The sequence below is a fragment of the Pseudopipra pipra genome, chromosome 2 (genome assembly GCF_036250125.1).
Source record: "Pseudopipra pipra isolate bDixPip1 chromosome 2, bDixPip1.hap1, whole genome shotgun sequence".
NCBI classification, from domain to species: domain Eukaryota; kingdom Metazoa; phylum Chordata; class Aves; order Passeriformes; family Pipridae; genus Pseudopipra; species Pseudopipra pipra.
Window position 1 is genome coordinate 38,697,935 of NC_087550.1, and position 27,467 is coordinate 38,725,401.

General features: G+C 45.0%; 1 protein-coding gene across 3 annotated transcripts in view; it reads right to left on the reverse strand.

Moving 5' to 3' along the window:
* SESN3 (sestrin 3) overlaps positions 1-5,161 on the reverse strand; it is a 45,667-nt gene extending 40,506 nt beyond the window's left edge. The window contains exon 1 of one of the 3 annotated variants that reach the window (XM_064645107.1): positions 4,964-5,161. In XM_064645107.1, the coding sequence (XP_064501177.1) occupies positions 4,964-5,059 (96 nt within the window). In that variant the 5' untranslated portion in view covers positions 5,060-5,161. The remainder of the gene's footprint in view (positions 1-4,963) is intronic. The other 2 variants (XM_064645108.1, XM_064645109.1) reach the window with 2 other exon arrangements.
* Between the last annotated feature and the right edge of the window lie 22,306 nt (positions 5,162-27,467).

Consider the following 27,467-nt stretch of genomic DNA (forward strand, 5'->3'; position numbering starts at 1 on the left):
GGTTCACTTTTGGGCTACTTTCTTACTCACCCACACAGAACAATAAAGTGAATGAAAGTGTGTCTTTTTTTTTTTTTTTTTTTTGGATATGACCTCAACTCCCTGAGCCTAGGCTAGTGCTATTGTAAGCGCTGCATCATTTAATGACGTTCACACATTTTTCTATCTTAAAAGTAGGTGCTTTTTTTGGCTGCAACAGACCCAGAACAAATTCTTCCAGAACCTCACCTCTGGACACTTCAATTTTCCTGCCTAAATGTATTAGTGACCATTTTACTTCCATCTACTCCTGAGATAATTTCTTCTCACTGGCTCTCACCATCAGATGTATTTATCGACATGGACCATATCCCCTCTCAGCTTTTGTTTTTTTTGGATTAAAAAAGCAAACTTTCAGTCTCCTTCTGCAAAACCAGTACTCTGTTTCTCCCAGCACTCAGACAGCTGACCTCTGTGTCTGTTAAATTAGGGTCCATCCTTCCCAGCTTCCCTGCTCTCCAGCACCACACCCTTGCAGGGTGACAGTAAGCTGCTGGTCCTCCTGTACCAACATCCTTCTCCCTGCTTCTTAAGCTGCTCTTATTAAAAGTTATGGGTATCAAACAGCTAAATCTGTAACTCTTGCATTTCACACCACTGGATTTCACACCACTTTAACTATGCCAGTGCTCAAGGTATCCCAGCTTTCCATGAAATGTCCCTCTCTCTCTGGACCAACAACATTTACCACTTCTGCTGTGTCTTTTAGGAATAGTCACACTCTCGTTGTGACTCTAAACAGGGTTAAACCAGATTAGTTTCAAGCGATCCTTTGAAAACCCACTGGCATTCTCCTCTCAGCACAGTGACTTCTCCTTTCAGCACAGCCCATCATCATTCCCATTCCCATCAGTTCCCAATCACTGTAATTAACAGGAACAGCAAAACACACAAAATGTGTCAGATCAAAGGTCCCTATTGCCCAGCAGCCTCTCCCTAGCAGGGGGCAGTAGCAGACATATAACAGCCAGGAAAGCATACAGAAACTATACTGAAGGGTGTTGCTATTTCATATTACAGGTCTTGTTTAATTTTTCTCTTATGAATTTGCCCAAATATTTTTCAAATCCAGTTAAAACTTTTAGTATATAGAACATTTGGCGTTAGTAAATCCCAGAGTTTAATTTGAGCTGACTTGCAGTGACGAGTTCAACCTTTGATGTTACTTCAGATATTTAATGAAAGAAGTGTAGTTTTAGTCCATCCAAAGCTTTCAGAAGAGGACACTCATGCATCTGTCTTATTAGCAAAAGACCACTACATTAGTCTAGTGTAACCTACTTTTGGTGCTATCATGTCATACATATTTTTTCATATTTGCTTTAGTAGCTTTGTACAGTATTGAGACTTGTACTAAAGAAGTAGACTGGCATGGGAGGATGAGAAGCACTGAAAATTTTGTCCATCATATTGATAGGTATTCCCCCTCTCACAGGATCACCCTGACTGGGTAGGAACAGATCCTAGATTTCTTATATCTTTATTAGGACTCCAGCACAGAGACTGGCTGAAGCCAGGAGGGTCAGCTAAGCCAGGTTCATTTCCACCTTGCCAACAACGCAGTTTGGCTTTTTTAAACTGCATGCCCCCATCACCCATTTTGCCATTGCCCTTCTATCTCCTTCACTGAAATCTAACACAAACCAAATATTTAATCCTAGAACCATGTTTATACTTATTTTCTTTTCTATCCTACTGACCTGTATGTACATGTAAAAGAACCTTTTACTTCACATACCTTGGAGTTTGCAACTAAGCTTGAACAATTGGCAAACCCTCCCTGTTCCTACACTTCCTGACGTATCAGATTTTTTCCATCCCCAAAGACTTTTTGCTTATTCCTAAAAGCCTTTCTGAAGCAGGTATTTGTCCAAAGAAATACTGAGCCCTTCCTATATGTTTTCTTCTCACTTGCTTGGACTTTGTTTAGGCAGGAGAACCTTGGGTTTCCATAAGGCTCCAGATCCCCTCCGGGGTTACACCCAGGAGCTTTCCCCTGCCCAGGGACTCCCTTACATATCACATTTTCAAATGGAAGAGCTGGAGCTGTCCTGGTTACTGCAATGGCAGCAACTCGCAGCCACCTCTAGGAAATTCTTAGGGACAGAACTCACGTGCCATTTTAATCACTTTTTTTCCCCCTAAATCAAATAATTATGTAGCTGTTGTATCTATGACTCCCTAAGCCCTTCTGATTAGCAGCAATTGTTCTGCAAGTAGATCTGGTTATCTAAAGTGTCCTGTAACAATAAACCCAACCGGAAATGGTATCTTTTTAACATGAAAAACCTTCATAGGCAAATTTAACCCTTGAATCCTTAGCATACTCTTAGTGCCTGATAGAACTTTCCAGAATAAAATGTAACTTTGATTAGTTTGCAATTGGCCGAAACCTAAAGTGCTGAATTTAGCTTTTCCTGTTTCCCTGATGAAAGGGAAACTTATCTTCACCCATGAGAATCCAAAAACTTATGGATTATTTCAAATTTCATTACATGCCACTGACTAGAAAGCTTACTTTGCTCCTTATAATTTTGACAACAGCACTACCTAAACTGTGAGTGTTCAAGTGGCTTCAAATAAAGACTTAAGACTGAGGAGGGCAGAAGAGATTCAACACATTTCAAGGCCAATCATTTTTTTCCAGTATGCTATCACATGAGCATTAAAAAAAAACCCAACACCATCAAAAGAACAGATGAGGCAGCACTCATCTGAAGATTATTACTCTGAGACTCAGGTCAAATTTGCACCTCGCTTCCATCAAGCCTTTTCTTTTTTTTTCCCTCATGTTTTCTACTTGCATGCTTGCCAATGAAGTGCAAAAGGTTAACATTTACAGTGATTTTTATTGTACCAACTTTTAAATAATTACAGATGTAGTCAGAAGCTTTGTACTTCTATGTTTATTGTTCAGCCTACAACACAGATTCAACAATGTCCCAATACAACCACTGAAAGCAGAGAACAACTATGTTTCAGGAGGTTTTTACAGGCTGTCACTCAGTTTCTTTATTCTTTCCTCAGTTTTGCAATGAGAGTGGTTGAAATGACCACAGACAAAGCAGGACAGTGCTAAGCTGCCTTCCTCAACAGACCCAGCTGGGTACCTATGTTTCACCATCATCCCTAAATTACTTTAAAATAAAATAAAATTAAAAAAAAAAAAATCAAATCATCAAATCCAGCAAGTTTCCTGTTACCAGAAAAATGCCATCTAGCCCTGTCCCCACCTCCCACTGATATTAAAGAGGTATACAAAAAAAGTCCCACCCAACAGGATGGGACTACAGCTTCAAAAAAAATTCAATAATTTAAATTTAATTTTAGATCTACAAGTGCTGCCAAGCACCACTTTATTTGTCAACAAAATATTTTGATTATTTGGCAGAACAAAGCAAGCTCCCTCCCTGCTTTCTCCACAGACATATTTGGCACTGGTTAATTTGTATGTCTTTAGACATATGTCAAGTCTGAAGCTGTTTCAGGCTTTAACCCCGCAGAACTTCTCTCTTTTAAGTACTTGTTTTTCTTAAAGCAGTAACAGCAGCAAGCTAAAGCCAAGAAGGGACTCGATCCTGCAACGAAATGGTTAAAAATCAGACTCTGCTGATGTGTGCTTCTCTGATCCATTACATTTCTCGCAAGCTGAGCTAAGAGCTGAGCACCAAGTATCAACTGTAATATGATCCAAGAGTTTATGGAAAAAATAACTGCACATACCAAGCGTGCACATTTAATAAGATTTTGTTTCCATTAAAATATTCAAGAAACATGATTTTTAAGATCTGCTTCTCTCTTCCACCGATTTTTAACGTTTCTCCTCCCCCTCCCCTAAATACACACCTCCTTTCCAAAAACCAAACCCTTAAAGAAAAAAAAAAAAAAGGAAGAAAGAAAAAAAGCAGTCCTACTGCAGGGAAGAGAGGCTTGAAAAACAACTTTGATTGGCACTTGGCCTGACCCACAGAGGAAGAAAAACAGTTTTTGGACAAAGAGCGCAAATATTTGAGCTCATTGACTTACAGGCTTTCTTAGCAATTGCAAGAACCAACCTGGAGCAAAATGTGTTGGGAGAGATTGAATTAAAATAAAACCAAAACCGGCATCGCGTTCATCTTGGGCGCTCGGGGACTCGGCGCGTTTGAACAGCTCAGCAATTTTAATTCATTTGCACTGGACAAACAAAAAGCACCTCCACTAATGCTCCCCGTGAGGCAGATGTCGGGAGCAGGAGGTGCAGCCATCCTACCCCTCCGGGGGCACGGGGGGTCCGCAGGGAAGCGGCTGGGCACTGCAGGGATGGGGGCTTAGCGGGCTGGGGGGCGGGGGGTTCTTCGGCGCTTTTATATTTTTTTAAGGCTCTAAGCTCGGAGCCCCCCCCACTTGACGGAGATCGTGGTGGTGAATTCCACCGTTGAAATACGTGGATAATAAACTTTCCAAGCCTGGCTGGGCTCCATGACCCCCCCCCCCCCCCCAGCCTTCGGGGAGGCTGGGCGCCCTCCAACCCCTCGGGATGGGGGGGGCAGCCCGGGGCAGGGGTCGGTGACAGCCGACCCGAGGGGGAGGGAGGCGATGGGGGCCCGGACCTAGCACCCCTGGGCACCCCCTGGGGCTACATCCCCCCTGGCCCCTCCGCTGCCCCCCACCCCACGCTCCCCGGGCACTCACCTCCCGGCAGAGCTCCCAGCCCACTGGGGAGCTGCCCCCCAGCTCTCCCACTGCCCTCCTCCATCCCCCCGCCGCAACGCTGCCCTACGGCCCATTTCTCCTCACGCCACTCTCGCTGTCCGTGCGTCCTCTCTCCTCCCCCCCCAGTCAAGTCTCTGTCCCACCGCCGCCCGCTCCACCGATCCCTCCTGGAAGCCTCTCCCGCAGTCCTCGCAGCTCCCGCCGCCTCTCAGCGGGCGCCCTCCGGTACCTGTCTCGGCACCTTCCGGCAATTGCCGCACACTCGGTACTGCCCGGCGGCGGCGGCGGCGGCGCTGCCCACAGGCCCGGAGCCGAGGCGGTTCATGGTGGCGGCGGTGGCGGCGAGGGCCGGGCGGGACGAGAGGCGCAGGACGGCTCCGGCTCCGCGGCGCTCAGCTGCCCGCGCCGCCGGCCGCCCCCATCCCCGGCCGCGGCCCCAGCGCCCGCTCCGCGCCACCGCCCCCCGCGCACACCCCCGCGGGCCCCACCAATCCGCAACGCCCGCACCGCCCAGCGCCAACGCCGCCGGCCAATCACGGCGGGTCGCCCGCCGCCGGCCAATGGGCAGCGCCCTGCCCGGCTCCCATCTCCGGGCAGCCTGCGAGAGGGGGCGGGGTCAAGGGCGGGACCTCAGCTGTCGAGGGGCGGGGCCGGCCTCGTCTCTGGGCAGCCTGGGGAGAGCGGGGCGGGGCCGGCGCCTCGGCGCGTGCCTTCCCCCGGCCAATAGTGTGGGCACTATGCAAACGAGGCGGGGAGGCCCCGCCCCCAGGGCAGGGGCTTTGGTGGCGGCAGCGGTGCCCCTCGAGTCGGTCCCGCCGCTCCCGCTCCCTCCGGGAGGGTCCCCAGGCATCCCCAGCCTGGGGTCAGCTTCCCGCCTCGCCTGCCTGCCTGCCTGCCTGCCTGCCTGCCTGCCGGCCCCGGGGCCAGATCCAGTGCCGGACCATCGCCACCCTCATCCTGCCGGGTGCCCCCTCCCCCGGGCGGGGGGCTGCCTGTGCGCGGGGCGGGCTGCGCTCCCGGGGCGGCGGGCTGCACATGTAGGGACACGACTGCCCTGCTGCCAGGCAGAGCAGGATGAGGTGTTTGCTCTAGGGGAAGGAGCACGCATGCGAGTGTGTGTGTGTGTGTGTGTGTGTGTGTGTGTGTGTGTGTGTGTGTGTGTGTGTGTGTGTGTGTTTGCCTCAGGTCGCCGGGATTGTTAGGAATGATGAGTCAGGGTTTCTGGGCTCCATGCTAATGAGCGGAGATGGAGTGTATAATTAGGACAGAGGCAAATCTGTAATCTGCAGGCTCGGAGAGCTAGGCTATGAACCTCTCTTTTGCATCACGGCATCGCTGCAGTTTCCCTTGCCCGTGTGCTCTTCAGCTTTAAGATGCGCATAGAAGAGCTTTAACATGAGTAGTCACACCGATGTCAATAAAAGTTCATTAAGTGTCGATCGTTATATAATTCCTATTTTGAAACATGATGGTGTAGAAGGATTGGGGTATTTTACGGGAGCAAAATGCTATTGCCCTATGAAATTTCTAAGCAGATTTGGAATGTTATATTGTTTTCAAGGTTTCTCCCGGCAGAACAATTTTCAATCAGCTGCTTGAGAACTGTGATCTGCTTTGTCTGGGAATACTTTGTATTTCTGCAAAATAAAGCGTTGTGTAATTTAGTCAACTGACTGGCTAAAAAGAGCACAATGCAATTAGTAATTTACATCTCTTAAAGGAGACTAATTGAACCTAGATCTGTCTTTGAGAACTTTGAAACGTTTCTCAGATCAGACTTTGCCACTGTAAACAAAACCCCATCTACAATAACATTCGCCTCCATCCTTTCCCCTCTATGGGTTTCCAAAGGGATCTTTTCCTCAGGCAATGAAGCCTTCAGCAGACAGGCGCTCTGTGGACTTCGCTATTGCCATTGAATTCAGTGTGGAATGCATCCAAATGTTACAGTCACAGGCAGCCGTACAAAATGCTTGGAGAGAAATAAATGGAGGAGGGTTGTCTTTTTTTTTTTTTTTGTTTTCTTTTTCCCCCCAAGCAGTGTACTAGAAATGGTATCCCAACACGAGAAAACAGTTTGCTTGAGTGGAGGTACTTGCTGTGCCATGTCTGAATCCCACATACTGCAGCATGGTGCTATTTAAACAAGGGAAGATGTGTAGCCAAACAGGTTAGTTTCCATCATCTAATATGAATGTAATGCTAAAATTTAAGTAAACAATATGAGTTATGTAAATAGCTTTTTATTTCTTGCTGAACTCCATTGTAATGTTATCTGAAATAAGAATTTTTAAAAGAAGCAGAGGAGGATCAGTTATTAAGCCACAAGCAAAGGAGAGTTCACTCTTCAGCTCAAGCAAGATCACTTTGAATCATTTGCTGTTAAAGCGTCTGGTTCAAGTTTGAAACACAGATAAGGGGAAGATTTTGGCTGTGTTACTCCTTACATTTAACATTGGAACATTGGCAAATACTCAGATTTCATTAATAGCATCCATTCATTTATTTTATATTGGCAATGGCAAGTGCACATGACTAGACATCCTCAGAAATGTAGTTGGGTCCCATTCCCCTGCTGAAATTATTTCTGCCTTGAGTGACAACTTCGGATCTTTAGCAAAGTCCATTAAACCCAGGAAAATTTGGCATTAGCCAGGCATGAAAGTTAGGCTGACTTGTAAGGCAATTTAAAATTAAAAAAATTTGATATCTAGTCTCTGTTGTGCCTCAAAGGTCTTGTGAAAGAGAGTGGGACATGCATGCCCAGATGCTTGAAGTATTTGGTGGACTAACCCTCACTTAAACAATAAGCACTTAAGTACCTTTGTGGTTCCCAGTCTTGCCTTTCAGTACATTTGTATCTGAGAAATGTCAAGAGAAGCATAAACTTTGAAAGGGTTTAGTTGTTTTTGGAAACAATACAGCAAATAGAAGTTGCCTAAAACCCTTTCTTGCACCCAGCAAAAACTCTCTTGGATATCTTTTCTGAAGTTCATTTTTCCCACTGCATTTTCTTTTTATAAAGAGTTTTAATGCCTAATAGAGATCAGAAGTATACCTAACAGGGCCAGACACAGTGCTTACCTGGTATCAGATAATTAGTGTACAAACTAGAGAGAGTATCAGAATTTTCAAAACATCTGAACTCTGTCTAGATGCAGTGTTTGGAAATGAACTGTTGTGATCCGTGTGACACCGATCCTGTAAAACGCTGTGTATGTGCCATCTGCAGAGTCCTGCTGCCTGCAAAGGCTTGTGCGTGTGGGCCTGATTTTGAGCTCTTGACTCATTCCATTTTGAGTTAAACATGTGGATAAGTGCTGCAGAATAAAAGCCTGCCTTTGTACAAGCTGGTTTCTTGGTGAACATATCGACATTCTTGAAAGTTCTCCTTTTAAACTTATTTCTCAAAGAAGTATGCAAAAATATCCAGTGCTCTCTTTACAATTGTCTGGCAGTTTTATGATCCAACTGCGTCTCACCATCCACTGCTGTGGATTTCCTTCAGTTTTTTCCCAGCTACTGAGTCATTAAGGAAAGTAGAATGCTGAAATTAGAAAGTATTTGAGTTACAAGCAGCATGATGTCTTGACCTGCCTCAAAATTTTAAGATTAACAATTCTGTAAACCAAACCAGTCCTCTCTGCTGAGGTCACCTAGACAGGCTGTGAGCTATTGCTGTGTATGGGTAAGGTGGAGATTTTTTTCCATCTTGATAATATGGAGCATACTGGTTTGAGACCATCACATCCTGGTTTAAATAGACTTTTATCATCAATGATCATAACTTTTTCAAAGTTCAAAAAACAAACACCATGATGAAACAACAAGGCAGGAACAAACTTCCAAAGGAGGTAAGGATTTCTCTGCCTCCTGAAATCATCAGATACATTTTTGGTAGACACATTGCAGTCAGGAATGGACTGCTGCCCTTGCCATAGGAGTGGATGAGGTGTGATGGCCTTTGCTAGAAGGTCAAAGTTTTCCTAATACCTTATGCAGCCTTCAAGCTAACATGGCTCAAACGGATCAGCTCGGAGACATAGGTGCATCCAAACATCGAGCTGCTTTCCTCCCCCAGAGCAAGTACTCATATTGTTTGTTTAACAGCGAGATGCCAGCTTTGAGCTTCTGCTGGGCTGCAATATTTCCACCAGGAATTTGGACACAATATGTCCCTGCTGTCTTCCAGAAAGCATCACATCCAACAACCATCCACTGCACAACCATTCTGTGAGAGAGCACAGAGCAATAAACTAATTATTTCAAGAGCAAAAAGAAGATGCTCTGTAGATTGACTGTACAGTATTGACCATGCTGTGTGTCCCAGAACAGTCAGCCTAGCTGCAATGTGCTGTGCAGGTGCAATGCGAGTGCTTACAAAATCCACAAGATGCTTCCCTAAGATATGCACCTACTCTAAAAGTGAGCAGTGCTTTTGTTGTTCATACATTAATGAACAGCTTGATGCTTCCTGAAAAGGTTGGATTGACAAGATCAAGTGCTGTAAAATCAAATTTGTTATGCAGTGAAAACGTTTGGGATACACAGGCATCCAGCAGCTTGGAGAGAAAAGATGGGAGGGGGCAGCTGCCATGCAATAGCTCTGACTGGATTGCTGCAAGACTAGAAATCCCACATGAAATTAAAAGATCTTCAAGTTTTGCCCAGAAGCAGGAAGAGAGAGCATGCCTGAGCACCTGGCTCTGGAGCCTTACCCACTCTCCCTGTCTGACCGCCACAGTAAAGTGCATTGGTTAACGAGGTGATTGACACATGTCACATGCCTTACATTTCATGACTCCATGAGTCATTCAGTAAAGCCATACTGAACAGGCATACACAGGAAAATAGATGTAGTTGCTCCAGGCCAGAAATCCAGCCCCTTGACATGATGTCAATTGAGTGATAGTCCTGCTGTCATTATCATAATTTTTGTTGCACCGTTTTAATATCATTTGCGCAGCATTTATATTGTGTTTTTATGGGGAGGAAGGGCAACAGATAAAGTTTGTGCCCTGAGTGATGTTATGCACACTTTGCCACTACAAAACAACTTCCTATCCTTACAATTACACATCCTAATTTGCAAAATGGGTGTTCAGATAATTGTGTGAGACAGGGAGATGGGATGATTTGTGGAATTTTTCCTCGGGGGGGGGGTACATGCCTTTTCATTTGCAGAGTTTAAACCCTGACTAGAGAAAGCACTTCAAATTATGTTTATCATAAAAAAACAATTATAGCCTGGGCCAGGAGAGCTGCTCTCACTGACCTAATATGCCTTTTTAATAGCTAATTACTTTGACAGTTAAATAACTCTAAAAAAATATGAAATCACTACACAACCAAGAAACCTATTCTCCTCTCTCTCTGTTCATGTTCTTCTGTGGTTTGAATGACAATTTGCTAAATATATTTCAACATGTTGTTTACTTCAATTCAGCCTTCTGAGACCACACTGGCCAATGCTGTGAGTCTGTAAAGAGGGATCATCTGGAAAAAAAATATGTTATGCTTCAAGTTAACTTAGGAATTATTTCAGCCTGTAGAATTTTTGGGAGTGATACAGTGTGGAAATGCACTAAATAAAAAAAAGTATCTGAAAAGCAGGACAAAGGTAGCCTGGTCTTTCTCCCTGCAAAAAGAGAATTGCAAATAATCTCTTGTAATGTATTCCTATTAATACTGAAGATAATCCTACCATGCAGATTTAATGAAGCAGCAGGACTACCTTTGGTGACAGAAATGCCTCTCCCTTCCAGGACTGGAGGTGGAGTTCACAGGGTGGACATGGATGCCTGGGGTCATACACATGGAGCAGGGACAAGTCTGGGTCTCAGCACTGGCTGCACAACCACAACATGAGGCACGAGTTGCAGCACTGGGACGGATGTGCCCGAGGTTTCATCCCTCTCCTAAGCATGTGTACCTGCATCAAAGCTGCAGTTATGACATCTCTGTGAGATGCAGGTGTCCTCCAGTGCTGTGGGCCTGGGTCTGAGCAGCAAGATTTCCTCAAGAAATGCTGCTGGCCTTTGACTGGAAAGTGGAGCTCCTGCCTTGGCTCCATTGCTTTGGCTACATTACATATCACTGAAGAGTACAACCTGACTATGTCAGGCTGGGTACAGCACCTCGAGCCTTCCTTTTGCAGACAGGGTACCATAAGGCCAAGAGTTCAAAAGCCAAGGAGACAGAAGAGGGCAAGCAGGACACAGCTGGTTCAGCTACTTGCTGGCTGGGGAGGCGAACTGGAACCTGGGGTTTTGCTGCCTTTTTCCTCCCACTGCTTTGGCTCGGATCTGTGCCCGGCCAGTGCAGAGCACACAAATGTCTTTGTCTGACTGAAAACCCCTAAAATTTCTCAAGCAGTGAACTTGTCTATTTGTTTTGAAAATTAAGCACTTGGTACAGCATGATGACACATTAAGGATGGAGCTGATCAGTGAAATTAGCTTCCTGTGTTCACTGGTAGAGTTATGGCTTTCATTATTTTCAAATACAAAATACAAATACAGAAAAAAACAAATACAAAACTCAGCAACTTTTGGGATATGGCACATACTTTATGTCCATTTCTCATTGAAGACCATGAGATATCAACATAAATATGTTGGAAGATCAGGCTGAATTATGGTGGAGTTTTATTCTTTGTTTCTAGAGAAAGAAGAGCTGAAGTGCTGAAAGATTTGCATCTGTTATTGACTTGGTTATTTTTATTTTAAAAATGTTTTTACCCTATTTCATTATTTTTCTGATGGTTACACCCTGGAAAACCAGAGTGTCAGTGCAACTGGGATTTTCTCAGAAGGTACCACACTTAGAAGCAATTAGGCATGTGAGTGGAGGCAGCTAGCACATGGGATCTTTCCCAGCAAAATCAACAAAGTGCTGAAGGCTTGTTTGCATGGTGTGTTTCTTCTTTCATTGATCGCTATCTGGATGCTGGAGATGTTTTGGACAGGAGAGGTCCCAAATTCTGAGATTCAGCCTTAAAGAAAGACCCCTGCAGATGAGTCGACTGACTGAATCAGCAGCACAGTGTGCCTGTGCTGAGCCACGCAACCTGCTAACCTTGGCACTTCTGCCTCCCTCCCTCCAGCACAGCCAGGTGGTGCCTGCTGCGATACACCAAAATACAGCACACAGGATGGGCCCAGCCATCTGGCACTTCAGAGCAAGAGAAAAGGAGCAGCAGTTCCCCTGGACCAACATCAGCCAACTCCTTTCTGCTCCTGTCTCCTCTAGCCTGCCTGTTTGTCTGCTGCCGGATGGAAATGTATGACTCCTGCATGGAGATTTTCCTTTGAAGACTTCCTGACCTATTTCAGCCCAGTGTTGCAGTAGACGTGAGCTCTATTTATAATATCAGGAGAGGGAAAAGAGAGTCTCAGTCTGGAAGGAAAAAAAGGAGTCTAAGCCATGCACCTTGCTCTGTTGGTGCTGGCAGTCACTGTTTTAGTGCTGGGACTCCCGAGCTGGAAATGACAGAAACCAACTACTGTTTGGGCAACTAAATGAATAATAACAAGGGTCATTGCATCTTGCTCTGCTAACTGCCAGATCCATCTGGTATAACTGAACCTCAGGCACACAGACTAGATTACTTACTATTGCCACTGAAGCATTTATATTGACAAAGATTTGGGAGAATTCTGAACAGCAGAGGCAGAGGAATGACTGCTTGATAGGCAAAGTGATGTCTTTGTACAGCATAGAAGCAGGATTTGAGATGGAAACATGAAAGTATTGTATTTCCATAGCAAGGTCATGTCTTAAGAATTTTATTTATCCTCATTTTTATTAAAATGTCCTTTTACAGGGAGAAATAACTTATTTTAGTAGTGCAGTATTGCTTTTGAAACTTAACCTTCTTCTATCTAGACTCTTTAAATCACTAGAGATTATGGATTTTCTTGTAAACAGACTACAGATCAGCTTCCTTTTTGTATTATTTGGCTCTCTTGTTTCAGAAACAGTATGGACCAAATTCTTCCCTGGCACAACCAGTCCTAGTGCTCTTATTCTGAGAATGCTGGGCCAAATTCCCGCTCTCTCTTTTGTCAATATACGTTCAGACCCACTCTGCTATAACCACTGGAGTCATATATCAGAAGCACTAATCTACTGCTGAGCAGAATGTAGACCTCTCTATAAATATCACTTTGGTCAAGGGTAGTAAGGGAAATAATTCTGAATGTGGCCTTAAGCATATTACTTACTCTGTTGAAAGATCATTCACTCTTGACCTAACTTATTTCGAGCATGACAGTCCTGGAAAAAATGTATATCTGTGAGTGAAAGGAGACTCAATAAGAGTCGATAAGGCCTGGTGTTATGCGATATTAATAAATGTATATTTGTGCTGAAGCATGCTAAACCTCAAAGGCTGGGTATAAATATCAATGTCTATTGAATTTCAGGAAGAGATGGCTGGCAGTAACCGTGCTCGATGTCGTTTTGCAATATGCAATCTGTGTTTACACAGGGACTATTCATAGGCAAGTTCCTGTTGGTAGGCAGAGAATTTGTCTCTTTCTAGTCAGTTTCTTTCCTTATTTCTCTGGCAGGATTGTTAGATTCCCTTTGAGTAAAGCAGCAGTGATGTGCTATCGAGCCTATAATGTGTGAGCCAACAGTGCTGGAGAAAGAGTGCCAAGAAGTCCACCACTGGATGAAGACAGCACTTGGCTAAAGGCAAAGGGGGTTCTGGTGCCTCAAGCAACTTCCTGCAGCTGGTGGGCAAAGCATCCTCTGTGCAGACTGGGGATCCTCTGAACCTCCACAACTATTTCTCCCTGCAATAAAACACGGCATTCATGAATTTAATCAGAAAACACGTAGTAAGCAGTGGGAAAAAGTCATACTGCAGCAGAAGGATGTGGTTTACAAGTGGTGTCTGTAACAGGATTAAGCTAGGGGAGGCAGAAGAAAGTGACTGGTAACTGTTTGTCAGTGCGGTGAACAACTTGCAACTGTGCCAGGTAATTTTGTCAGTTGTGTTCTGAGCTGCCATGTGCAGCTGTTGTTAAAGCATTGCCAACTTGTTTGACTGTGGGTGAGAGGGAGGGTCACAAGTGAATAAATCACATTTTTGGGTTTGCAGACTTGTAGATGGCCGTCCCAAAGCAGAGAAACTGACATTTAATATGGAAAAGATTGGAAAAAATAGTTGTAAAAAAAAAATCGAGTCAAGTCCTGTCTGCAGCGTGTTTTCCTTTTCCCACTGGGAAGATGGACATGAGAGATTACCCAGAAACAAGAAGAGATGCTGGTTGGCTGCTGTGGAGACATGTCCCTTGGGGGGCATCTGGGCAGCAATGAAACTCCTAAATACTAAAAATACTGTCATCTTCCCAAGCAGCCTGGTACCCGAGTCCAAGACTCCACTGGCTCTGTGTGCTGAGGCTCTCTCTTAAAGCAAGGTAAGAGGGGCTGGGACAGCTGACTGCTGCCTTCTGGGAATGCCACAGACTTCTTGTGTCTTCTTCTCTGGAAGAAATATTCTCTAGAGACACAATGCTCACCAGCATCCACCTTCATCATGAAAAGCAGTCAGGATCTGTAATTCTGTGAAACTGGATTCTCCTTTCCCATACCTGGATTGCTTTGAAGGTCTTTAGGCTTTATGTTATTATAAAGGGCAGCATGAGGCAAGTCTGAGAATCGACTCCATCTGCCTCCTGATACTCCCTTTCAACGCTTCCTGAAGTACATGGAGATCCACTCATGTAAGGTGCTTCATGAATGGTGAAAATAAAAGTCCAGAAAGAGCAGTTATCTGTGAAGTCATCAAAGAACAGTGTCTATACTCGATAAGCTGCAGAGAAAGTAAAACAGGAAAATACTCAAACTGAAGACAAAGCTGATGTGGTTGCTGAGCTCTTGACAGTGGCATCAATGGGAAGAACTCAAGAGATCATGCATAATGTGTCTGAAGTTATCTGAGTGACTGACGGAAATGAATTTTATTCTTCTCACAAGAAAGACAGTGTGATAGTTTTATCACGAGCTCATTCTCTTCTGCTATCCACACTTTTCCTGCAGTTCATGCTAAAGTGATTAGCCAAGTCAGGGTTTCCTAGAACAGCCATGAGGCCTGGTGAGACATTAGCCATCTAATTAGCTGCCACTAGTTAGTGCAGGGGAAAAGCTGAGTGGCAGCTTATCTCTCCCCCTCAGTACCACAGTTGCATCCATCCCTGAAAGCTGGTGTGCTGTCAGAAAAGGAGATTACTTCTTGTCTTGGGTAAGCCAAGGCATGGCCATAGACTGTGCTGGAGCATGGTGCCCAGACCAACAAGCCTGTGTTTCCTAGAGCTTGTACTGCCACACAAGACAGTGGTGTGCTGGGGCTGGTCCATGAACTGAGCCAGTTATTTCCTCAATGGTGGCTTAAATGCCCATCCCTCTTCCAGCCAATGAGCATCATGGGTCTTCATCTCATTGCATTCTATTCTTTGAGAGGACAAAGATCTGCTTTAGAAGAGCCTGTATGAAGGCAAGCAGGTCCTGGGCCACTGATTATCCTAAATGTCTTACCAAAATGCTGCAAAATTTCCAGGGGACTTGAAGTTATGGTGATCTGGTCCAATGCCAGGCTTCCCATGGGTGCTGCACTGGCCACCAGCTTTTGTGTGCCTTACTGATCTGCAAAGTTTACATTTGGGCCTGAACATGCCCAAGCAAATAGCTCGACAGGGGGTTTCCAGCCCTGACTTCCACACTCTGGAGCTGAAATGTGCTACCTGAAATCAGAAACAGACCCACTCTGTGCAGGAGCATTATAGGCATGTGGCGTGCTTGCCATTTTCCCACTTAATCTGTTCTGGAAGTATTAATATACCTTGCTCTTCATCTTTTAAAAGGATGGCAGAAATGCATGCTGTGGGCTCTTCACACTACTGATGGCATTGGCAAATATTTGGGGTTTGCCTTGGTATGATGAAAACTAAAGGTGGTGTGCATCTAGCAGAATATCCTGAGCAGCACCAGGAGACTTGCATAAGTTCTTGCACAGATATGCATTGGAGGGAAGAAATCCCCAAATAGCTCTGTTTAATGCTTTCCTTTGTGCTTCTGCTGTGTCTCTTGCCCATGAAGATCCACAGCAGGCTTGCAGCCTAAAGTGGCTAGCAACTTTTCTCTTTGATTAAGAAGCAAAAAAATAGAAAAGAGGAAGATCTTCCACAGGTGAGGACAGGCACTCTGCCATCACAGGCAGTTTTCAAATGACACTGTAATCGCAAGTGAGGTCACAGCAGTGAATTTGAATGAAACTGCAGGAAGAACCAGACATTTTAAACAAACTGCACCATTTCTATGTTTCCTGTGGCTTATCCAAATGGCCCCTGCTCCAAAGGTTCCCCATGGCCAGAGGCTGCAGTGCTGTGAAGCAAGAGTCCTGCCAGTAATTGCAGAGGTCAGGCAAGTGCAAGGGTTTTGCCTTTTGGCTGCTGAAAATGGGACTCTCAAGCCGCAGATGAGAAACAGCGATACTGAAACTTCATCTGAGACAATCGCTACCAGGAAGATGAAACCAGCAGTTAAGGGTGTCGGCATGAAATGAAGCAGCCAGTCAAAGAGGCACGTTGGCTTCAGGCACCTTTGAACAAAAGGCCATTTCATGAAGACGATGCCCTGGGAACAGTGCTGGTGGGGGGAGGAGGGCAGAAATCAAAGAGTGGGCAAAAAGTAAGGTGGCTGAATATCAGTGGACAGGGTGACTCCAAAGGCTGCCAGTCCTCCCAGCTGAGATGAATGGTTCCTTTCTATTTACGTAGATCCCTATGCAGAAAAACATCATAAGTATGATCTAAGCAGAGTCACAGACATTTTGGCGCCTGGGCTGGTTCCCTCCTCCTACTCCAACAAGCAGGGCTTGACCCGGGTGGTGAAACGCATCCCTCAAGCTCTGTGCATTGCACCTCACGCCATGCTGAGCCCTCTGTGCAGCATGGGCTGCCCTTCACCTGCCATTTCACACCTGGGCTCCTCCTGAGGGGCTGCCTGCACCGGGGTGACCGCATTGCTTGGAGGGAGGATGTGTGGGCAACACATCCCCCCTGCCCCAACAGTGCTGCAGACTGCTACCATATTCTTTACAATGCATCTCTGCGTGCATTTCGCTTTGAATCCAACAAAGCCAGCAGAGCCTCATCTGCCATCCCAAGCTGAGCATGTGCTGAAGTGCTCTGGGAGCAGCCAGCTGAGTCATAAGCCGATCCAGCAATTCCTATTCAAAGGCCGCTGTCTCTGCCCTTGTGGAAAATGCATTTATTGTTTTGGCTTTTTGCTTCTTTGTGCTAAGGTTCAAGCAGTGCTTTGCTTGTTATTGCATGTAATGGTTTGTACGCAGCACACCAGCACAGCAAGTTCTGATGCCAAGTTAAGGCAGAGATGGGACTGAGCAGGTACCGATGGCAGAGCACAGCACAGCGGTGGCTGGCACAGTGGGGCTGCACGGTGCACCCATCCAGCATCAGATATATGGGGAAAACTCATAAACTACCAAGGTAGGATGGATCTGAGCACAATTTGACTTGCTTACCTCAAAATTAAATTTATCAAATTATTTGTAAGTTAACCAGTTTTCCCTCCTGCAGTCTCAGGATGTCATATGCAAGTGGATAGGATCTGAGGAAGGTCTCATCTCTCACTCCCTTCACAAATCTGCCTGCAGGCTGGACTTTGTCACAGGTTCCAGGGGTGACCCTGTGGCAAGCAATTTCTCTTCCCACCTTGAGAGGGGCAATTCCAGAAACCTGCTTTTGTATTTTATTCAGGAAAGTGAATGCAATGGGAGGCATTTGGCTGTGGACTGCAGCCCTGCCCTTGGGCTTTCCACCTCCCCCCCACGCATTGCACTGTGCTCAGCTCTCTGGGGTGGTGGATTCCCACCTGAGAACCTTCCCGAAAGGCCAGTGGGTGAGGTGGCTTTTGGGAGGTGTCACCTTGCCGGCGTGGTGTATGTACACCCTCCGCAGGCACTCAGCACTCACCCCAGCTGCTTGGCAGTTGCTCCCTGTCACCCACCCTGGGCCATTTGCATCACCTGCTGGCAACCAGGGTTCTGGGAGGAGAATTAAATAAAGATACACATTGTTATTGGCAGAATAATGACTGATTATCCCCATTTTAGAGGCAGGCTAGTGGACATCACACTCCGTAAGAAGCCAGCCACGGAATCAACAACAAAAAATAGAAAGTCTATGTTTCCTCTTTGCCAGCCCCTTTTTTTATTCCCTGGAGGGCTGCCCTGTGCAGCACATAGGGAGCAGGCAGATTTTGGCTCGGCAGTGCTGTTTGGAGGAGGGGAGGAGTGCTGGGCCGCCAGCGTTGTGTGCAGCAGAGTGCAGAGGAGTGTGAGGCTGGCCTGATAAACCATAATAAAACCCCACCGACAACCCCATAGTCTTTGAATGGCAGCATCTTCCTTTGTAAACAGAATATGCAGACACATTATGCAACCCCTGGTAAATTAACTGGTTTTCCATACTGTTGAAACATGGTAATCAGATGTTTGTTTGTCTAGTGCCTTTGCAACAGGAGCATTTTGACTCTCTACTAATTTTACTGTTGTGGGTATGTCATTTGTGCTCTTTTTGTGTTACTACCATTCTGCTACCATTTTTAACACCAAGTGTTAAAAATAATGATTATCATACCCAAAATAACACCATCTCACCTCTACATGTATTCTGAATTATGAACTTCTAGTGCTTGCCTTTTCGAGCTTGCTTAAAAATCTACTTTGCTTTTGAATGAAAAATTAATTCAGTGCAACATCCCAGGAAAGGAGACTTCATGAGAGCCTCCAAACATGCAGACCTTCAGTAAACTCCCAAGAACTCTAACACTGGCAGTGCCAAGAGGCACAAATCAGGCTGACAGCTCTGGTTTAGTATGTATTGTGCAAACACAATGAAACTCATCTGCCCAGCTCAAAAGCCAGAGATAAATGCAAAAAGGTTGGAACGGAAATGGAAGCATGAGAAGATGAAGTGACTTGGCACAGGTCATGGCCCAGGTCATGGGCACAGCTGAGAACTGAACTTTTGGATCTCTCTTTCTAAAGTGGCGCACTCTAGAAAACATTTGACTTGACTATACTCTTAGATTGTACTGTGAGCTCTCCCCCACCAGCAGAAAAATCAATTGCCAGCAGAGATGCTCTTTTGTTAAGGGCATTGCACAGGATATCCCAGTGATACTGCAAAATCATCATCTAAAGGGATAGCATCCAACAAGTGAGATGGAGATTTTGAACAATAGTATTTTTATAACAGCTACTGCTATGAGAAGTTATTTTGTTCATCTTTCTGTCTAATCATTTCAAATAAAGCAGGTCCTTGGATGCAAACCTAATTTGAAAAATCCACGGTGGAATAAAATGTTCAAATGGCTGCTTTTATTGAATATATGCAACACCAGCACTATGCTACAAGTTGCTCTGGTAGGCATTTGGTCACTTCTGCTGTAGTTGCTGAAACACAGAGCATGGTGAGGGACACAAATGACTCACAAAGGGTGCTGCAGTTCCCCTGCTTACCCTCTACATTTGTCCATCATGTAAGAATGAGGTAGGATAAAAGAAAAGATGCTTAGGCAACTTCAAAACTGAATTTGTATTAAAAAAAAAAAAAAAAGCTTCAGGCTTTCTTTCAAACCAAACCGCACCTTCGCTTGCAGTTCATACCCTCCTTTTGCCACCTGTTTCAAAATGCCAGAACAGGGATTCTGCATCAAGAACCCTTGTTTGGCACAGAAAGCTGATCTCCATTCCTAGTCCATCACTATTCTAGAGTCAAATTCCTTGGCCTGTTTTAACATTTGCAGTGCACCAGATAAGGGATCAAGGAATGAACAAACATTTTTCTCTCAGGAGTTCAGCATGTGTTTGCACAGGTTCACGGACAACTCTTGGGCATTATTCAGCTCAACTAAGTTATATGCAGAGTAGAGGTGTTAAAGTTAGGAGTACTGGACTCCCTTTGCAGTGAGCTTGGATGGATGGTTCTTTCCAAAAGGTAAATCAGCCTATTTGATATCCAAAGAGTCACCGGAAATTGCTATAATTGTGGATGATATAGGATGAGCTTAAGCCTTACAATATGTCAGTATTTCAGGGTTTACTTTTGTCTGACTCTGGCCTTTGGGTTCCACTGTTAGCCTAGGTGTGAAGAACCCTGCTTATACTGTAGATGTGTTCTGTGCACATAGCCATGCTCTCCCTAGTACTGCAGTCAGCATAGTTCGGGGACACCCCGTGGTTCCTGGGTTGTTCCATGGCCTTGTCCTGCAGGAGGTGATGAGGATTCAGGTTGCTGCAAAGGCTTAAAGGATGCCCCAGACAGTCCATCTGGAAAAAACACTGTTGTCTCAAGTCTGTCCTCCCATTTCCAGCTCTGATTACTAGCTGCCATCCTTTTCAAGATCCCGGAACAGCCCTTTGTCATCTGCAGTACTTATTTATACAGACAAATGAAGTTAGGAAAGAGCTTGATATCTTTTAAATTGCATCTAATGAAATCTGCCCACAATGGACACATTGGGGAGAAAGCCCCCTTGGCGCCCTTGGAGCCTTTTGGCCCGCAGTGCTGGGCTCATCCATCACAGCCACTCCATCATCCCTAGCTCAGAGCCTCAACTTCGTATGAAGAAGTCCCTGCCCTCTCAGCATTCATGAACACTTTCTCCAGTTTGTCCCACATTCACCACAAAGCTGGTGCTTTGTACACTGCAACAGGTAGTGACTAACTGATAGGCCAGGGCCAAATCTGGAAGGCTCAGAATTTGCTTATCTCTCTTTTTCTTTTTCTTTTTCTTTTTCTTTTTCTTTTTCTTTTTCTTTTTCTTTTTCTTTTTCTTTTTCTTTTTCTTTTTCTTTTTCTTTTTCTTTTTCTTTTTCTTTTTCTTTTTCTTTTTCTTTTTCTTTTTCTTTTTCTTTTTCTTTTTCTTTTTCTTTTTCTTTTTCTTTTTCTTTTTCTTTTTCTTTTTTTTTTGTCTTCTTACATGTACAAAGTATCCAGCATTATTCTGAAGTCAGTAAGAGATTTTCAGGTGACCTTCACTTGCTCTAGTTCAGACCTCAGACTCAGAATTAATTTTTGAGCCAGTCCCTTTAGCATCCAGTTAATGATGTACTTCATACAAGCTGATCGTCCTCAGCGCAAATACACATGTGCAGACCTGGGAGGAGAGAAAGGTGGAAAAAATAGCAAAGTGAATATAACAGAAATAAGATCAATATGAAAAAAATAAGGGTCTTAACTTCAAACATTATTAGAAATGATGTAACATGAAGAGGTGAAACTGTTCTGCTCGCAGGCAGCCTACAGACAACCCAAAGACGATAAGGCTGTACTCTTGCTGTATATAATAGCCTGTTAAAACTGTTCATATTCTGTTAGTATCAAAGAAGCTCAAATGAAAATAGACCCCTATTTTCTTATGTGTTTTCCAAACCCTGAGCTTTCCTTGCACTGTCTCCTTGCACCATGTTTCCAGGGTGGTGTGCTGTAAAACAAGGTGCCCATGTTGCTAGGTGGATGTTCCTGCCCTCCCTTGGTGCCAGGATGGGCTTGTGGCTGCATCCATGATGACGAGCTGGTAGGAGACAGTCTTTCTCCTAGACCTCTGCACTGCTGCATCTCAGCTAATTTGAGTGAAATTTACGTACTTAAATATTATTGTTCTTAATCCCCTAGTTGCTCTAACCTGCAAAAATTCCTGTGAAGCTTGAGGCATGGCTGAGACCTGACTTTCCAAAGTGACAGGTACCAGCAAGTTTCATTGCTGCTTGGTGGATTTGGGAATGCAGGATGATTGGGAAATTATGGGTGCAGATGCTATGTATAGGTAGAGGGTAGGATTCATGGCACCTAACTTTGGTCATCTGTAAGTTAAGTGCCACGTTTTGGTGGCCCATCTCCTCCAGTCACCTGCAGAGGCAGGAGTCCTCACCAGAGGGTTTTTCCCCTCTGTTTAAGATGCTCAGGACCATGTGAGTCACCCCTTCTCTCTGTGAACTTGGGAAACTCATGGCAGGTTACTCTTCCTGCAGCACCGCCACTGTCCCCAGTCACAGAAGGACATTAAGTGACTCTCAGAACAGCTGCTTATATTTGGGCCAGACCACACCAAGGGAGAGAGCAACAAAGTGGAGCTGTGCTGGCCAGACCTGGGAAGCTGGGCTGATTTTGTGCTGATGTGAAAACAAAATCTGCTCTGTTGTTCCTCTGCAGGACTGTGAGCAAGGGCACAGGCTGTGCTCTGCCTTCACCAAACAGGTTCAAGGTCTCCATTTTCTGCTCACCTTACGGGAGTGCTAAAGATAAACATCTGCACTTTTCTGGGCTGAGAGTGCTAAAAGCAAATGCCAATCCTGCTCAGCTTTTCAGATGGTTGACAAAGCACTGTAAAGGTCCAAGTTTTATTTGGAAATGAAAAGATCTTTGTACCAAACCGAATATAGCTTGTGCGCTGCTGAGACTGACAGTCATTAAAAGCAAGCACATCTGCTGATGCAACCTAATTGCTGTTTTGATTGCCTAGCCATGACGGGGCATAAAAATATTGTCTGTCTACAAAAAAAGAATGAAACCTCACTTGACCGTTTTGTGCCCAAATACCTTGGCACCCCGCCCTGCCGAGCTAGAGTTGGGCAATCTGAATTCAAAAATTCCCCAGTGGAATCAGCTCCTAACAATACAAAGCTGTCTGACTGGGTGGACTATTTTCATGACTCTGAATAAAAATCATGTCTAGAACACTGCATGTTTCTATGGGGGCTGTGCAATCCGGCGGGCACACAGGCCTGTGCCCGGGAGCTTTACGAGTTAAGTAGGCAGAGAATTAGCCACGGCTGAAGGCTAGTCTCTTGAGGCTGGTGGGCTTTCTGCTTGCCTATGAACAAGTACATCCTTGCAAAATGCTGAAAAGAACATTTCTGAAGCAACATGGTAGGGTTGAAGCTAATCTCCAGTCAATACACACCACATCTGCTTACTGAAAGTTCTTGATCCTTCTTGTGAAGCTTCCACCCTTGCTCACTGTGGGAAACAGAAGAGTGGCCCCCTCAGCTGCAGATATAAATCATAAGGATGTCTCTCTTTCACTTGAGTCTGATCAAAACCAGGTGTTGTACCTGACTGATGTTTAACAGTACGACTTTTTAACAAGTTATACCAGCATGGCTGTCACTAACTTCCTACCTCTCTGCCCCAAGTTGTGTGGCCATTGCACAGCCCAAAGTTCAGTGCCAGGGGCTGGTAAGTACCAGTGGCTAGACTGGGGTGGACTGGGGACTCCTGCTGCAGCCAGCACAGCCCAGCAGGGTCCTGCTCCAGTGCAAATTTTCTGGGCCAAATCCAGCCTCCCAAGTCCAGCTCTTCTGGATTTACCTGGTTATAGGAAGTGAATACAAGGGAGCTGGAGTAAGAGTAAGCCACAGAATCATAGAAACATAGAATTGTTTAGGTTGGAAAAGACTTCAAAGTTCATTGAGTCCAACTCAACCCAGCACTGCCAAGTTCACCACTAAACCATGTCCCCAAGTGCCACATTTACACATCTTTTAAATACTTCCAAGGATAATGACTCCACAACTTCCCTGGGCAGCCTCATCCAGTGCTTGACAGCCGTCTTGGTGAAGAAATTTTTGATATCCAAATTAAACCTCCTCTGGTGCAACTTGAGGCTATTTCTTCTTGTCCTATTCCTTGTTCCTTGGGAAAAGAGACCAACCCCCTCCTCACTACAGCCTACTTTTAGGTAGTTGTAGAGAGAGATAAGGTCTCCCCTCAAACTCCTTTTCTCCACATTAAACAACCTCAGCTCCCTCAGCTGCTCCTCATAAGACTTGTGCTCTATAAACTTCATCAGCTTTGTTGCCCTTGCAGGGAAAGAGAAAAAGATTGATCTTTCCTTCCCATTAAAAGGGCTATTGATTGAATTGTCCATTTAACAGACTTCAGCTGCTAAACCCCAGCTTGCAGCCTGTCCCCGTCCCTTCAGCCAGCTCCTCATACCACTGCTTTTGTGTTTTTCTTTCCCCATGGTGGAGCCTTTCAAGTTTTTCTTTAAAGAATGAACCAAGTGCTTTCGATCAGCTGCCAGCCCAGCCCTGTACCAGTCAGGGGCTCCCGGCTGCTCCCTGGCTATGCCTGGCACTGCACCATATGAAATCCCCAAGATCCCCCCCTCTCTCAACAGAAAAATGTCAGACTGGCTTAAAAAACACCAGATGTTTAAATGTGATTTTTTTTTTTAATTTTTTTTTTTATTTGGGTTTTCTTGAATTCCTCTTGGGAACCAGCATGTTTCACGTACTTGGTTAGAGAGCCAGGCTCTTGCAGGGCTCTGACTGCAGCATCTATAGAACACTCTGGGGCTTTGCAGTCACATGATCACAGGTGAGAAAAGAGAGGAAAAGATGGGCTTCCCCTTTTCACAGCCTGCTGGGCAGACCCGAACTCTGCAAATCTGTCTGTGCCACTGCTGTAATCAAACCCATCAGGGAACAAGCATGGAAACTAAAATCAGCTCTGAACTGCAGTTTTTCCCTGAATTATGAGAATGTCCAATCCAGTAGTCAAAAGAGCGGGCATGTCTTTCACCATGTCTCTATGCTGCCATAATCACCCTCATCTCACCTTCTTTGGGTTCCTTCTGGGTTGTCCTTGGCAGTTTACCAATTGGTCTCCTGTAGAGGCTGACCTGTGTTCTCCAGACCAGAGGATACAGTGGCATGACTTTGGCCACTCCAGACCCGATAAAAAGAAAAGAATGCTGCATCTTGCTGAATAGCCTTTTCTTATGGCCACAAGGAAAGAGAGGTTGTCAGGATTAACACCTTGTGGTGCCCCACAGTCAAGAGCCCTTTGAGAGGATGTGTGGGGAGTGGGAGCATTTGTGGAGATCTCCCAGGGAGAAAGAATGAAGCTGCTGAGGAGAGGTCATGTCTACTCCCAGAAACATTTGCAGGCGGTGCAGCAACACCTCGCTGTTGATGGAGTCAGAGGTAACTGATAGTTTGAACAGATAGATCTACATTTTATTCCATGCTCAGTTCCACAGATGGAACAAAAAAAAAGTTACTCCAAAAGCAAATAAACATTCGAAATGGCAAAGTTCCAAAAGTCACTTGAGAAAGTGTTAAGACAGTGTTTTGTGTGTCAACCATTTACAAGTATCCCCAAGACTCTCAATGAGAAGACTCAGGGAGGATGGCTCTCTTAGCACGGCAACCCTGAGATCGGTCACTTTTGCTGGGCTCTTTTGATGCAACAGAGGGAAACTCCAGGAACTTGCTGTACCCACAATACTTCTGCCTGGGATTCAGCAGGGCAGCCTGCCAGGGGTGCTGTGCGTGAGCTGACAAGAAACAGGGAGGGTTTGGAAACCCACCTGGCAAGTGGGGCTGCACTGGAAACTTGCCTAGTTTCTGTCAGAGTATTGTCAAAATCATTCCATTTCCACAGTCTGTTTACTCTGTGTCAGGTCAGCATTTTCAGTGGGAAAAAAACCTAGCCACCCCCCTCAAAAAAAACCAAAACACCACAAACCAACCAAACAAAAAACGAGCAAACAGAAACCTTCATTTGGAAAGTTTGCAACCATCAATAAGCCCAATGGCAGTATGTCCCTGGTGATTGCAAGTCTCCAAAAGGAGGTTTTTAAGGCAGGGCCATAGTGAGACTGAGGAGGGTGAAGGAAAGCAAAAGGACTTGGCTCCTGTGTGAGCTGCCTCTCCACAATCTAATACCAGAAAGAAAATGCCATAGCTGACAGTGACAAGGATTGCAAATACAATGACTTCTTGAGCAAAACCATTTTACTGACTCCTTCAAAGCCAAATCAACCTGTCTTCCTCAAAAGCAGTACTGACCACTTTTAAGTCAGGGATCTGATAGTTCTCCACAAACTTTCATCCACTACAGACAACACAGATGCAAGACATTCTTTTTTCCAACTTCTAGAATATCTTAGGAGTACCTTCCACAGGAGAAGATTAGTACTGTGTTACCTTGTGAGTTTGTTTCACCACCAGATCAGCCCTATCCACAAAAAAGCAACTCCTTATAACCACCTGGCTTTGCTGTGAGATCAAGGCCATCCAGACTTACCAGTCTACCTAAAACCAGAAGAAACCTTTCCCAGAATTCTGGATAGTGAAAAGGACACAGCTGTAGCATGAATGGAAAAGAGGTGGTTTCTGGGGGGATGTGCCTCCACTCTGAAATGCTGAAGTAGTGGTTGATGCATGATGTAAGATCTAGTTTCCTATACTCCACTCCCTACTTGAAAATGAGACCAAAACACTCATCTGCAGGTGATCTCTGAGACATAGCTGCTTTGATGATTAGAAAATTCACATCGGCCTTCCCAGTTCTGTCATCCCCAGGCAGGTGGACATTGCCTCAAGTGATGATGTCCAGTGTCACCGCACTGTAGAATTAATTTAAATTGTGAAGTGACATGAGCTAACCTGATGGTGCATCTGAGGAAACTATATACTAAACTCAGTGTCATTTCATGCTGAAGTAGACATTTTCATCTGCAAAGAGAATCTCCCTTCAGGGATCAGTACAACCCCCTCTTCTCCCTAATGGCCTTAAATTCTGGTGTATTGCTAAATGACAGCTATGTTCAATACTATTGTTGTGCACAGGTAGCATACTACATTTATTTATTGGATTGCAGGTTGCTGATTTTTATACCAAGAGAACACTTCTTGTGGTTAACCAGGATTTTTGGGTGGCATTTATCTCACCCATCAGTAATAGGAAACATCTGAGCTGATTGCTCTGGGCTTTGTGTATAGACGTTGGAAGAAACAGGTACCTTCAGAATACAGTGTACCTGTTTTACTTTAGCCCTCTTATTTAGGATGACATAAACTGAAACAACCAAAGCAATCTAGGTTTCCAGGTGAATGTCCCCCTTGTCCGAAGGCTCTGAGATCCGGAGAGTGTGAATTGTAAAGGACCGAAATTAAACTCTTTGTCCAGGATCTGTATTGTCTCTGTGGTTTGCCCTTACCTCATTTCAAGGTGCCACAGTGACTGAGGACATGAGACTCCCCTGCTGATGTTCATATTGGATTCCTGTTATTGTACCGGTGACAGCAGCCTCTGATGAGATGCAGCTGTTGAGCACACAAGTTGATAACAAGAGTGACCTCATAGCACCATACTAGAAAAGCACTCATATTTCCTGCCCAGCTCCTGCTCCTTGTATCACACTGAAGGGCTTTCCAGATATTATATTACAATCTCTCTTATGTCCTTCTTAAATCCCTTTTTGTCACTGTGGCCAAGCAGAGGAAAATGTTAACAGTCACTCCCTAAGCTCATCTCTGGTTAGCCCCTAAGTCCTGGTGCCAGAGTCCCAGAAGTGGGGAGGAACCCAAAACCAGTTTGTCTCACAGTGCCAGGGGTTTCACCCATTTGCAGTACAAAGCCCTTCATCTCTGCTCTCCTCTTCCCATGATAAGATCACCTTTAAAGAAAGAGAGGACTCCTTATGTAACTAGAAGGTTCTCTAGGGTCTACAAGTACAGGTTGCCCCCATTTCTGATGTTTCTCTTTCTCTCCCAGAAGCCAGACTATATGGATTACCTTAGGGTTTCAGCACTTAATGAAATCTTATTCTTTCTGTTTCCTCACACAGCAGAACCACTATACTCTATCCTCCACCTAAATCTCTCAACACAATCAATACATAAT